Source organism: Perognathus longimembris, chromosome 5 (genome assembly GCF_023159225.1).
Source record: "Perognathus longimembris pacificus isolate PPM17 chromosome 5, ASM2315922v1, whole genome shotgun sequence".
Taxonomy (NCBI): Eukaryota; Metazoa; Chordata; class Mammalia; order Rodentia; family Heteromyidae; genus Perognathus; species Perognathus longimembris.
In genome coordinates this window covers 46,751,610-46,765,464 of record NC_063165.1, presented here as the reverse complement: position 1 = coordinate 46,765,464, position 13,855 = coordinate 46,751,610, and the positions used below count along the sequence as shown (strand labels likewise).

Below are 13,855 nucleotides of genomic sequence, written 5' to 3'. Positions count from 1 at the left end.
TGCAGTACTGATTTTGAAGTTAATCAGTTAATAGATCACTCTATTTGTTAGAAATATATGTCCTTCTCCTTTTCTTCTGTTATCCAAGAATAAATATGGTGGAAAAAAAATGTACTACTAAGAAGCTTCTGTGTGATTTCAGTAAATATCAATAAGAATTAAAAATCGGACAGGCACTCCTTGTTTAAAAAGAACTTGTTTAAAAAGCACTGCTCTGGAAGGGGTTTTCATAACAACAGGCCATGACCTAGGGTCTGCCAATCCTTCCTATTTTGGTAACCTGAAATTAGATAATGCTTTGCAGTTTCAATACAGTATTTGGCCCTCATGACATCCCAGGAAATGAAAAATTTCTGCCCTGTCTTTACATGAGAGAGAATGGGCTTTGAAATGTTAAATAAGTACCTCAAAATCATTTAGCAGTAAGTGATTGAGCCATGACTCAAATCGCAGCCAACAGGGTGGTAAAGGAGCTAAGGTTCAAAACACTTTTCTGAAAATGTTTCTTTCCAGAGTGTTGATAATGATGATTGTGTATTCTTTCAGATTCTATATTCTTTTCTTATGTCATCTATCATATCTCTTCTATTTTGAGTTTTCTGATTTGATTGACTTGAGAGTCATATTATAAAGAAACGCAGTTGCTGGTGGAAGATATAAAGGTAGTAAAAACATCTGTCAATCAAGGTGGACAAGACTATTCATCCAACTTTAGACGTCTTGTGGGGAATGTTTAAACAGCTTGAGTAATCTGACATCCAGTTTAATAAAGTGAAGTCGGATGTTTACAAGAGACAGGATGAAGACTGGTTGTGACTGGCCAGTGTGGAGAACAGGTTTTTCAATGAAGCCTTCATCTTTTTGGCGCCCCACCCCCAAGATCTCCAGGTGTACAAGAAGCTGATGGGCTTGCTTTCTTGGGAGGGAAGCTGAGGGCTTGCTGACTACTCTAATCGGTGCTTTGTTTCAGAGGACTCTGTGTCGATGCTCTCATTGAACTGTCTGATGAAAATGCTGACTGGAAACTCAGCTTCCAAGAGTTCCTCAAGTGCCTTAACCCATCTTTCAACCCTCCTGAGAAGAGTAAGCCTAACCTACAACTTGAGAGTTGCTGGGAATAGAGATCTTTGGAGGCCAAGATAGAAAGGATTGTCAAACTCTCTAGAACTAGCACACACACAAAAAATCTTCTTCCACAATTCTATGATAGCCTCAGCCTATCATTTCCATGGTGAGGGTAAGATCTTAATTTGTTTATGTTGCTGGAGACATTTGCTCAGACATGGTACCTCTGAGGAACAGGCAGACCTTATGAGGGAAAATGGGTAGGTGTGCAGACTGTAGCAAAGACACCCTACCCTGTTTCACCCTCACCACGAAACCGCTGTCCCTATTTCTGGTCCAACAGAGTGCGCCCTGGAGGATGAAACATACGCAGATGGAGCTGAGACCGAGGTGGATTGTAACCGCTGTGTCTGTGCGTGTGGAAACTGGGTCTGCACTGCCATGACCTGTGACGGTGAGCTGGGCATCAGACAGGAAGAGAGAGAGAGCTGTGTGGGGGAATGGAATGGGAGAAGATTAGGGATGATGAGGAAGGGAGGGTATCTGGGAGCAACCCTAAAAAAAAAAAAAAAAAAAGAGATCATTGAAAGATGGCATGGTAGTCAAATCCAGATGTCAGAGAGAGCTTGGGCTGCAAGGTATGTTGGAATCACTAGGGTTCTTTTGGAGCCTAGGCTACAGTGATGCCAGAGATCAATAGGAAAATACATCAAAGCCACGTTCAAACAAAGAGCCAACAACTATTCAGACTGGAGGCAAGACAGAGAAGGGTGTTGAAGCCTGGTCTGGCATGGGAAGTCACATTAGTTAAGCTTGGAATCAGACCCCAAAATTATGCCAAGTGAGGTAAAGTTATATGTTAAGATGTTAACTGGGCATGGAAAAGTAGTCTGGTACTTGGAATTATGTTCAGGAAGCTCTGATAGGACAGTGACTAGAAAGTGGAGGTCAGTGCACCCGAAGAGGTTCTAACGAGCTCAAGAGCGCCAGCAGTATAAATGGCAGCCAGTACTTTGTGAAGAATCAACCCCAACCATGGGACCAAGTTTCAGTATGGAAGAGCAAAGAAGCTCATTTAACTCTAAGAATGGGTAGAAAAGCAGGAAAATTAGATTAGAAATTTGTAGTCATTACTAGAAGTAATGACCAAGCTGGCCTGCTGGGTGCTGCTAGCTCATGCCAGAGGCTGAGATCTAAAGATCACAGTTCAAAGCCAGCCCACACAGGAAAGTCCTTGAGACTCTAATCTCTAGTAACCACTAAAAAGCCAGAAGTGGAGCTATGACTCAAGTGGTAGAGCACCAATCATTAGCAAAAAAAAGCTAAGACATACAAAAACAAGGAAGCTGGGCTAGCCAGACCCACACACATTGTAGCTACAGAAGCCAGTGGCCCAGCTAGCCTTCCCTAGGAATCTTCTTTGTGTCTTCTTTAAATTCCTTTCCATACACCTAACTGCTCCAGCTCTGGCTTTGTTTAGGTAGCCTTCTGTCTCTAAAATGTGTAGGGGTCAGTGTGCAGCTGATTTATAGAACTAGAACAAGTGATCATCTAGACAGTAAGTTGCACTGCATATATTAAACAATTTCAATTATCACCTCCATAAGACATTGCCCATTTCCACAGTCACATAGCTTTGGACTGTGGGTCCTCCCTTCCAGACAAGCTCAAGTCCCACATTCATAGCGCTCTGTGGGATGGCTACAAAGAGCAATGCAGAGGGTGGCATTCCACAGGCCTCGGCACATCTTGGTACATCGGGCATCAATGTAAGAGGAGATTGTAGAGGCGTTTTTCACGCTACTGTCTGAAAGTGAACATTCCAGCCTTAGATCACAAATCCCCAAGGGACAGACAAGTAGAACATGGAGACAGTGCAGACAGAAGACAACAAGGTGAAGAGAAATTGCTCTAAGGGCTAGGTTGATGCCGTGGTCCAATGTGTTCTAATGATTAACTTGTGTCTGATAAACAAGATTCCTGGGCACTGTCCCAAATCTACTGAAATGGAATGTGCAAAAAGAACAGCCTGAGTGGCTGGGAATATGGCCTAGTGGCAAGAGTGCTTGCCTCATATACATGAGGCCCTGGGTTCGATTCCTCAGCACCACATATACAGAAAATGGCCAGAAGTGGCGCTGTGGCTCAAGTGGCAGAGTGCTAGCCTTGAACAAAAAGAAGCCAGGGACAGTGCTCAGGCCCTGAGTTCACGGCCTAGGACTGGCCAAAAAAATAAAAAAGAACAGCCTGAGAACCTGTGTAGTTCTTGTTGCTAATACTGTGGAAGTCTGGGAAACATTAGGGATGCAGTAATTATCAACCCTAACCATATAGAATCACCTAAAGAAGCCTTTAAGAACAAACCACAACTGGTTTCCAGGCCCCACTTCATATGAATAAAGTCAGAATACCTGAAAGTAAAAGCTAGGCAAATTTATATTTGTATTTGTTCATTTATTGTTTAGCTGTGCCAAAGACTGAATGCTGACACATGTTAGGCAAGTACTCTCCCACGGAGAAATATATATTTAAATATATTTTGGGACATGGTGGGGGCAGGGTTGTGAATGATTAAAAATCACCACCCCTGAGGAATTTCCTGAACCAGCATCCAGATTCTCAGCATAGCTTGGTCTGCAGGGCCAGCCTGTAGCATGGATGTGCTGAGCCTACTTAAGCATACATAATTACCTGGAGAATAAGCTTGAAGGAGACGCTAGGAACCAATGCCAGAGTGTGACTGGGTAGATCTTCACACAGAAAGAAATGGGAGTGATTCACCACTCCTTCCACAAATTAAATGAGAGATGAATTGACAACCTATGAGGTTGATCATGGTGGATCCTTTACCACTACCACTCTGAGCTTTGGTTTTTTTTTTCTTTCCTGCAGGAAAAAATCAGAAGGGAGCCCAGACTCAGGCAGAAGAGGGGATGACCAGATACGTACAGGAGCACCAAAAACACCAGGTGAGTGGAAGCCACTGGGCTGACTGAGGTGTTCCTCAGACATCAGGACCTACACCACTCAGACATTGCCTAGTGCCCCCGAGACACACTTTGATTAAAACACAATAGGTACTTTCTTTTTTTTATTGACCACATTGGGTCATTTATTTTTTATTTTTTTGGCCAGTCCTGGGCCTTGGACTCAGGGCCTGAGCACTGTCCCTGGCTTCTTCCCGCTCAAGGCTAGCACTCTGCCACTTGAGCCACAGCGCCACTTCTGGCCGTTTTCTGTATATGTGGTGCTGGGGAATCGAACCTAGGGCCTCGTGTATCCGAGGCAGGCACTCTTGCCACTAGGCTATATCCCCAGCCCCAAAGGTCATTTATTTTTAAATACATCAAAGACAAAAAAATTAATATCATTTTATTGCATTCATTTTGCATATCTAATTTTTAACCCACCACATTTCCAAAGCAAGGTAACATTTTTTCATGGTAAAATTAAAGCCCATGATGTACATACTTCCTGGATGGATCTTCACACAACCTAGCAGGCCCCAGCATTTGCAGGTTCCAATTTGATGAGTGGCTGGCTGCCTAAATTCAAATCAGCCACTATTAGAATTTCCTACTGTGACCAGTGCCTATATCCAAAGATCATGTACTCCATAAAAGGAAAAGCTACAATGTCCTTATCCTTATACCCTCACACTCAGCCTAGCACCTGGTATTTTATCATTATGATCACTCATTGAATAGAAATCTCATGTTGGAAGTTTTAGTAGATGCAGAAGCTTCTAATCTTTTGCTTTTCCCAATTTTACCGGCCTTACATGCTCAATGAGTTCAACCTCATACAAGGGAAAACTAAAAACAACTTCTTAGAATTCTTTTCATTGGGGTAGAGAAGTCACAATTATTCGAATCACTCCCCCACAGTTGCAGATAGTAGGAGTGATTTAACATGTTTAAGTTTCTCTGACTTGCAGGAGTTCCCTCATGAGACAGGGACTCAATAAAGGGAGTTTAATGGGATACAGGAAAGAAGAAACGAAGAGCGTGCATTCATTAGCTACCATAGAAACAGGGGACTTAGTCCTGTTGAGAAACTCTTGAGGACAGATTTCCTGGGCCCAAGGTGGGAGAGAGCAGAGAAATCTCTATAAAATCTCCCAGCAACCATGATCTGCCACCAAGAAATGACCCTGCCAGTGCTGTCCCCCAGCATGTGTGGCCAATGGCAAAGTTAGCTCCAAAATCAGGCCTTAAGCAGAGAGAGGGTGCTCGCAGTAAGAAGCCATGCCAGCGTTCACCAAAACACAGTGGCTGGGGATGAAACATCATGTCTGATGCATCTAACCACTGTTGTCACGAGTTTCCTATTTTATTTTTTGCAACTTGAAATATGATTCGTATGTCATAAAATTCACCCTTTTAAAGTATGCGATTTAGTGGCTTTACTATTTCCCTAAGATTGTAAACCATCCCCACTATCTTAATTCTAGAACATTTGTGGCATTCCAGAAAGAATCTCCATGCCAATTAGAAGTCACTCCCCATTCTTCTTATCCCTCTGTCCTAGCAAATGACTAATGGACCTCCTAGCACAATGGCCCTGCCTTTTCTAGAAATATCCTATAAATTAAATCATACTTGACTCTCTGACTTGTTGCACTTAGCGTAATGTTCCTGCTACCAGAATGAATTAATACTTCATTCTTCCTTATAGCTGAATAACATTTCATTTATGGGACAGTTTGGGTATCCATTTCCTGAGTATATATGTTGTTTCGATTTTTTGGCTCCGATAAAAAGGCTGGCAGGAACATGATTGTAAAAGGTTTGGTGTGGACATTTATTTGCAATTCCCTTACCTACCTAGGAGTGGAATTGCCGAGTCCTGCGTTTAACTTTTGAGGAACTGCTGAATAATTTTCCTGAATGGCACACCATGGCATAGTCTCATCAACAGCATTCCAGTGTCTTCCCATTCTTGCCAATACTTGTGATATTTATTTTATCTTATTACTTTATTCTTGTGCCAGTATTGAGGCTTGAATTCAGGGCCTTGTGCTCTCTCTTAGCTTTTTCACCCAAGGTTGGCCCTCTACCTCCTGAGCCACACACCTCCACTTCTGGCTTTTGGCTGTTAAATTGGAGATAAGAGTCACCGTTTTCTGCTTAGGCTGGTTTTGGACTTTGATCCTCAGATCTCAGGCTGATGATTAGCTAGGATTACAGGTATAAGCCACCAGTACCCCGCTATGATGACTACTTTAAAAAAACATCTCATGTTGGCTGGGAATATGGCCTAGTGGCAAGAGTGCTTGCCTCCTACACATGAAGCTCTCTGTTCCATTCCCCAGCACCACATATATGGAAAACGGCCAGAAGGGGCGCTGTGGCTCAGGTGGCAGAGTGCTAGCCTTGAGCAGGAAGAAGCCAGGGACAGTGCTCAGGCACTGAGTCCAAGGCCCAGGACTGGCCCAAAAAAAACACATCTCATTGGGCTTTATTTGCATGTTATTTACATGACTAATGATGCTGACCAGCTTCTTGTGTACTTATTGGCCATTTGTAAGTCTTCTTTGGAAGAGTGTGTCTAACACTGTTATAAGAGCTAGCACTGTATCACCCTCATATTGTAGTTAAAGACAGATATAGAAAAGTCTCTGGAACCTGTTTCTCTTTTCTCTTTTTCTGAGCTTTCTAATACTGAGTTTGAATTCAGGCCTTGAATTTTAGCCCTTGTACTTGCTAGGCAGGCACTCATATCTCTTGAGTCATACTTCCTACCCTGTTGCTTTCAAGTATTTTTCAAATAAGGTCTCACATTTATGCTTGGGCCAACTTGGACTTAGATCCAGCCCTAGCTCTTTATGTGTTGAGGAAGTCTTGAACCAATCTCTCTGCCTCTCAAGTAGCCAGTACTACAGCAGTGAGCCTTTCTGCCTGGCTTTCAAACTTGTTGCCAGAATATCTTTTTTTTTTTTCCCCGCCAGTTCTGGGCCTTGAACTCAGGGCCTGAGCACTGTCCCTGGCTTCTTTTTTGCTCAAGGCTAGCACTCTACCACTTGAGCCACAGCACCACTTCTGGCCATTTTCTATATATGTGGTGCTGAGGAATCAAACCCAGGCCTTCATGTATAGGAGGCAAGCACTCTTGCCACTAGGCCATATTCCCAGGCCCTAGACATCTTTTGCATGATACCACTACACCAGCGGCGCTGTTTCCAGACATCTTTTAACATTTTCCTTTAGTGCTTTTTATTTAGACTCAAAATGGAGATAATTTCCATCCCACTAGTTTTAAAAGAGTTCAGATGGGGTCAGCTGATAATTCAGTAAACAGCTCCAACCTGGCCTTGTCATGAACAAGACATGTCCTTGAGTCATTCAGCTTCCTAGGGTGAGCCTAACAAGCAAACAGAACCGAGCATTCAGTATGAACCTGTGTCTGTGTTATATACCTGTTGGTGATCTCTTTCTTTTGCATTTCAAAGGAAACAGCTGAAAAGACCAAGAGGATGAGCACCAAAGAGACCTAAGAAAAGGCATATGGGCGCAGCATCTGGAGCCCGGCGCCTTCTCTTGCACAGTGCCGAGTCCAGTCCTCACCAGTGTCTGCCACAATCACATCACCAGTATTTGCTTCCATAGCAATGAATTTCCTCGTTTTATTTGTTTTGCCATAAAGGAAATGGGGTGGGGGGTGGTTGGTTTGGAAAGGAAGGGCCAGAGCCTTGTTTCTGGGAATGATTTAAGAGAAACTAAGCAATGTCCCGGGGCTGGAGGTCAGTAAGGAAACACATGGGGTGGGGAGAGGAGCAGACTCAGATCTGAAGGCTGGCAGCTGTGAGCAGGCTGCAGGAAGAACATCCCAGGTCCAAGAGGACTGGTGGGCTGTCCTATAGAATGGCAGGAAGCTTGGTGGCCAAACACATGTTAGCACCTGCCATCACTGCTGTTCCCATGACAGACATCTAGTGTCTCTGCTTCTCCCATCCTCCCAACTCCAGCCTCTAGATACCCAGCCCTCCTGCTAGTTACCATATCTCTCAGACTTGGATGGAGTTTGGGGGGGGACCTGTGCCCCAATGATGCAAACATGTACTCCCTCTGAGCCACTAAGAGACCTAACCAAATATTTCAAATACTCTTTACCAAAGGTGCTATTTCTCTGTAAAACACTTCTTTTTTTTTTTTTTCCAGTTTGGCAAGCTGACTTCATACTTCAAGTATCACTATATTGTTGTTTGCTAATATTTTATTTTCTTGACTAGATATTAAGCTTTTGTAATTATTTTTTCAGTAGTCATTATCATTTCAGAGGTAGAAGGCATTTGGCGTTGTAACTGGTGCAAGGACCCGTATAACCCAGATGCCTCCACCCTGTCACATACTAGATTGAGTGTATCCCAGAGTTGGCACATTTGCCTGGCTTCCAGCAGGTCAATTGTGTGCCAAGAGGGACGGGGCGGGGTGGGGGTGCCTCAGAGGGAGGCCAGGGGAAGAAGAAACATCACATAAGGCTTTCAAGATTCAAAAGTTTGCTTATTTGTTGTTATTGTTGTTTTCATTTATTATGAGAATTTCAGGTCAGTCAACATGCCAAAAGATAGAAGAGGCTTAAGAGCTCCTGGCCTATTAACATGCTTATGGATCTACCACTAAGTAGCCCAGTGACTTTGACCCTGTCTTCTCCTAGTTCTGGGACTCAGTTTCCTCAGTAAGCTAGTAAGAATGCAGTCATCTTCCGATGTGATAAATGATAAATATTGTCGTTCTAGTCATTGGTCCAGAGGGAGATAGATCCCTGTGATTTTTTTTTCCTGCGCCTTCTCAGGATGAATGAAACCACGAAGAACCAGCCAGTCAAAGGCAAGGTGACCAAGTTTGACTTGGTGTGAATGACCCTTGCAGGTTGTGTGGGGAGGTTAGGCTTTTCTGGGAAGAGTAGGAAGAACGCCCCCCAACGTGTCTTCAAACTGCATCTCTCAGTAAAAGCTCTGTAGAGATGAGGACAAAAGGACATTTCGGATAACAGGAGTGAGAAGTGGAAATTGAATCTAAACCTTCTTGGGGAGAAATTGTTTTTTTGCAGTCAGCCCTGTGGCTTTTAACCTCTTAATTTTAAAGCCCCTTCATGACCATGTTTCATAGGCATTTGGCATCACACAAATAGAAACATTTTGAAGATTTTTCTGCAGAACACTTGCAAACATCAGATGACAGAGCCTCAGAGGAAAATTATTTAGGTGATACTTCACAAGCAACTGTGAGAAAATGTTGGGGGGGGGGTAGAATTCCTTCTAAATAGTTTTTCTTGTTCCCATTTGAAAAGAGAACATTCCGCTTCATTTAGAATTTGGAGCTTTTATGAATATCTCATTTAAAAACTCTGAACACCACTTGTGCAGTGGGAATGCTGATCCCTGTCCAAGTGCCTTGGAGAACCCACAGAAGCATGCCTTAATCAAAAGAAGTTTTGCCAGTTCTTGGACCTGGTGGGAAAAGGCAGGAATACTAGTCTGTTGAAGGCAAAAAGCCATTGTCTCCTCACCAGTCCCATTTAGAACAGTCACTACCCCCACCTTTCCACCTTAAATTGCCAAGAGCAAAACTCCATTTCCTCTAGTGTAGCTGCTTCCCTGTAAATAGAGCAGCTGTCATCTGCTCCGTAGGGTCATGTAATGTGAGGACCATTCATGGAAAGCTGCTAATAAATAGCCTTAGTTTGAGGAATCTTGCATAGAGCTTTGCATGATGCCAACAAACAGAATTAAATCAGGTTTACTTCCTTTTGCCCTCTAAGAACATGTAAGGCTTAGACTGCAAGTTTCCTGGGCTTTCTCTATATACATGTAAGGCTTAGACTGCAAGTTTCCTGGGCTTTCTCTATATGTGTGGGTTTATAAACACTACACTATCTGTGAAGATCCAGCATCCATGGAAAACCTTTCCACAAGCCATGACTCTAGATTCCACCACTGTGTTTGGAAAACAGGGCTCCTCCACCGGCTAATAAGCCCATGTGAACCAATCTGAATGTCTTTTCCTTTATACCTATGATTTAAATAGGCAAACTTCAGGAAACAATTTGAGCAGGTTTCTATTGCCTGTGTGTTTGTGAACATGTATTTGTATTTAGTATGCTTCCACATTGCATTTAACTTGTTTTTGTAATTCCTGATTTTTTGTTACTATTGATAAATAAAGAAAATAAAATCATACTTTCATTGTTTTCCTCCCTCCCCCAATGAAAGCCAAATAAAATTGTGAACACATTTAACCATTTATAGCATAAAAATGAATTTGAGTTTCAGGAGCCTTAAAGTGGGCTAAAGAGTTTCTCCTAAAGAAATCTTGGAGCCAGGTGCTGGTGGCACATGCCGAGACTGGGTTATTTATAAACAACTTACCACTCACAGCTTGGAGTCTGGGAAGTCCAAAACCAAGGCAACAACAGAGTTAGTGTCTTCTGAGGGCCTGCTCTCTGCTTCAAAGATGGCATCTTCTTGCTATATACTCAAATGGCAAAAGTGATGGACAAGCGCCACTGGACCTTTTAAGAGGCACTATTTCCACTCATGATGGTAGGGCGCTTAGAACCTAGTCATCTTTCAAAGGCCCCACCTCCTAAGACTGTTGGCTGCATTTGGGTATTAGGTTTCAAACTGACTTGTGGGATATGTTGGGAAGAGGTGAAGTTAAACACAGAAGGAAATACAGTGGAAAACAGGGCTACAGGCTTCACACAACTGGTAGAAGCACCAATCTAGAGAGTGTATAATGTTTGAGTTGAAATCCTAGAAAAATGAATGGATAAAATGTAGACAAATAAGGCTTAATTTTGTTGTTGTTGTTTCTGGTGCTAGTCCTGGAGCTTGAACTCAAGGCTTGGGTGCTGTCTCTGAACATCTTTGCTTAAAGATTGTGCTCTAGCTCTTGAACCACAACTCCATTTCCTAGTTTGGGTGTTTAATCAGAAATAAGAGTCTCACAGACTTCCCTGACTGGACTGGCTTCGAAACAAGATACTCAGATCTCAGCCTTCTGAGTAGCTAGGATTACAGGCCTGAGCCACCTGTACCTGGTGACTTAAACTTTTTAAATTTCAGTCATACACATAGAAATCTTGATTCACTTTGGTTGGATGTGGGGAATTATCCCAAATCTTAAAAGCCCTCCATTTGCTTGGGTCTTCCAAGCTTCACCTGTGAATAATGTATGTTCTATATTTCCTTCTTAGAAATTTAAATGGTATTTAAAGGTCTTTGCTAGGCGCCAGTGGCTCACGCCTATAATCCTAGTCAGTCAAGAGGCTGAGATCGGAAGACCAGTTTGAAGTAGTCTAGGCAGAAAAGTCCATGATACTCTTACCTCCAATTAACCACCAAAAAGCTAGAAATAGAGCTGTGGTTCAAGTGGAGAGTGTTAGCCTTGAGTACAAAAGCTCAAGTAGCCAGGCCCTGAGTTCAAATCCTAGGACCAGCACACACAAAAAAATCGAAGGTCTTCCACACAACCCTCAGTTTTGCTCATTGTGTACTTTGATCTTGATAAAATCTATCTATGGGCAATTGAATGCACCAAAGTGTCATGATGATTCCAAAGGAGTTTCGGGAATGACTGGCACAGGTGCACATGGACAAACACCTCCTATCCACTCCAGTACTTTTCAAAAAGATCTTTATCTCATTCAGAGCAAAAGCCAAAGTGGTTCCTTTATGGTCTTATCCCACCTGTGTGCACCTTCACATTGGCCATGCCAAACACTCCTGCATTGGTTTTCCACTATATAGACATCACCTATGTGACTCCTTCAGCTCCAAGTCTTCCCAACCTTCTCAGTGAGGCCTGACTTGGCACTACTCATTACAATATACATTACTGAATTGGACCCACTTTTGGGGGTCCTCGTCAGGGGGTCCTGTGGGAAAGGAACTATGATTACAAATTTAATTAAATCCAGTCCCTTTTCTCAGGGAAACAGGTCATGTGATTAGATAAGAGATAGCACACATTGTTATAAAAACACAGTCAGTACTATGAAGTCACATAAGAATTTTCTAAATTAAAATCTGAGGCTGGACATAGCTTCACCCCTGAAATCCCAGTACACAAAAGCAGAGATAGGAAGATCTCATGTCTGAGGCCAGTCTGGGGTACATAGTAAAATACTCTCAAAGACTAAATCTGAACAAATAGCATTTACCCAAAGTCAATTCAGAAGTAGACATATAAAGATTCAGGCCAGTTCAGACCTGAGTCTGAATCTCACTTTGTTACTTAGTTACTATTATATCCTACTGGACAAATTAGATTCTCTTCTGTAATTATGTTTCCTCATCTGTAAAATGGAGATGGGCAATTGCATTTCATAGGGTTGTTGTGAGAGTTAAATGAAATTAAAAAAATAGAAAAAATGTATAATGCCTGACATAAAATGCAAAGTGTTAACCTTTGTTTTGGTAGTAGAGGCTATGCCTTCGTACAGAATGAAGATAACAATAATACCTCCCAACACTGCTATATCATTAAATGATATAAACATATAAAGGTGCTGTCTATATTGACTGCTGAAGAACAAGTCATTGTTGGCCTTGTTACATAGATTAATGATGTTACACATGATATTTGTACAGATTGTATCTGAGGACAATGAGAGATAATGCAAGTTTAATGGCAGGAAAAAGGCACAATCAGATTCAGTTAAGAAAAGCTTTATATCAAGTGCAACACAGGAAGGGGCAAGTCCCCACAGAAAGTCAGGAGACTATTTCAGGAATCAGGAGATGACTTGAGGTGATTTGATCATGGCCTTGGGGTTAACAGAGGTTAAGGAAGTGGTCATAACAAGAGCTGACTCTTGACTAGTTGTAGGAACAAACACAAAGTTGTGACTTAGAAAACCTGGTAGATAGCAGTGCTGTCTTCTGAGATTGAGAAGAGAATGAGAGAAGCTACTTTGCGGGGCCGGGGTTGGTGCGGGGGTGGGGGGGGGAGAAGTGGAAGACAGTAATTTCAGCTTTACATAGGCTGAACATGAGTGACCTTGAGATCATCAAATGAAGGTATCTTGTGAGCAGTTAGGAACATTCCAAAAGAGATCTGGGGTGAGAGGCCTAACCTGAGGACTAGACAGGAGGATACAACGTTCCTATGTAGGTATGAGATAGCCTAGAAAGGATGCAACAAATGAAAAAAAATATGTAGTTATGACATGTGGGCCTAACAGAAAAAGACACCTATCTCTCCCTCTTTAAGACAGGGTCTCAGTATATGTCCTGATTGCCATTGAAATCACAGATCTCCTGCCTCAGCCTTCTAAGGGCTGGGAAGGAAATCCTTTTGAGAAACTCTGGATGTGTTGTGCTTTTTTTTTTTCCTGCATCCTCGTCAACAAAAAGTATACACAGAAAAGCAACACAGTGGGTCAGATTTGCCTATGAGAGCGTTGCATGTGGAGACAAAATCACACTAGGTCCTATTGGGAAGTCAAAACTGACAAGGTTGGGCTGGGGATATAGCCTAGTGGCAAGAGTGCCTGCCTCGGATACACGAGGCCCTAGGTTCGATTCCCCAGCACCACATATACAGAAAACGGCCAGAAGCGGCGCTGTGGCTCAAGTGGCAGAGTGCTAGCCTTGAGCGGGAAGAAGCCAGGGATAGTGCTCAGGCCCTGAGTCCAAGGCCCAGGACTGGCCAAAAAAAAAAAAAAAAAAAAAAAAAAAAACTGACAAGGAACCAGCCTCCACCTATGGAATGGAGACACAGATCACAACTTTGCTTAAAAAAAAAAAAAAAAGCAAACAGGCTAGGAGGAAGGAAGAGGAAAT

At 42.7% G+C, this 13,855-nt stretch overlaps 1 protein-coding gene across 1 annotated transcript in view; it reads left to right on the top strand.

Annotated features, from left to right (window-relative positions):
* Positions 1–10,246, top strand: part of Fstl1 (follistatin like 1) — a 49,457-nt gene extending 39,211 nt beyond the window's left edge. Inside the window, exons 8-11 of the mRNA XM_048346713.1 lie at positions 971–1,083; positions 1,409–1,519; positions 3,958–4,034; positions 7,517–10,246. Coding sequence (XP_048202670.1) covers positions 971–1,083; positions 1,409–1,519; positions 3,958–4,034; positions 7,517–7,561 — 346 coding nt within the window. The 3' untranslated portion in view covers positions 7,562–10,246. The remainder of the gene's footprint in view (positions 1–970; positions 1,084–1,408; positions 1,520–3,957; positions 4,035–7,516) is intronic.
* The last annotated feature ends 3,609 nt before the right edge of the window (positions 10,247–13,855 follow it).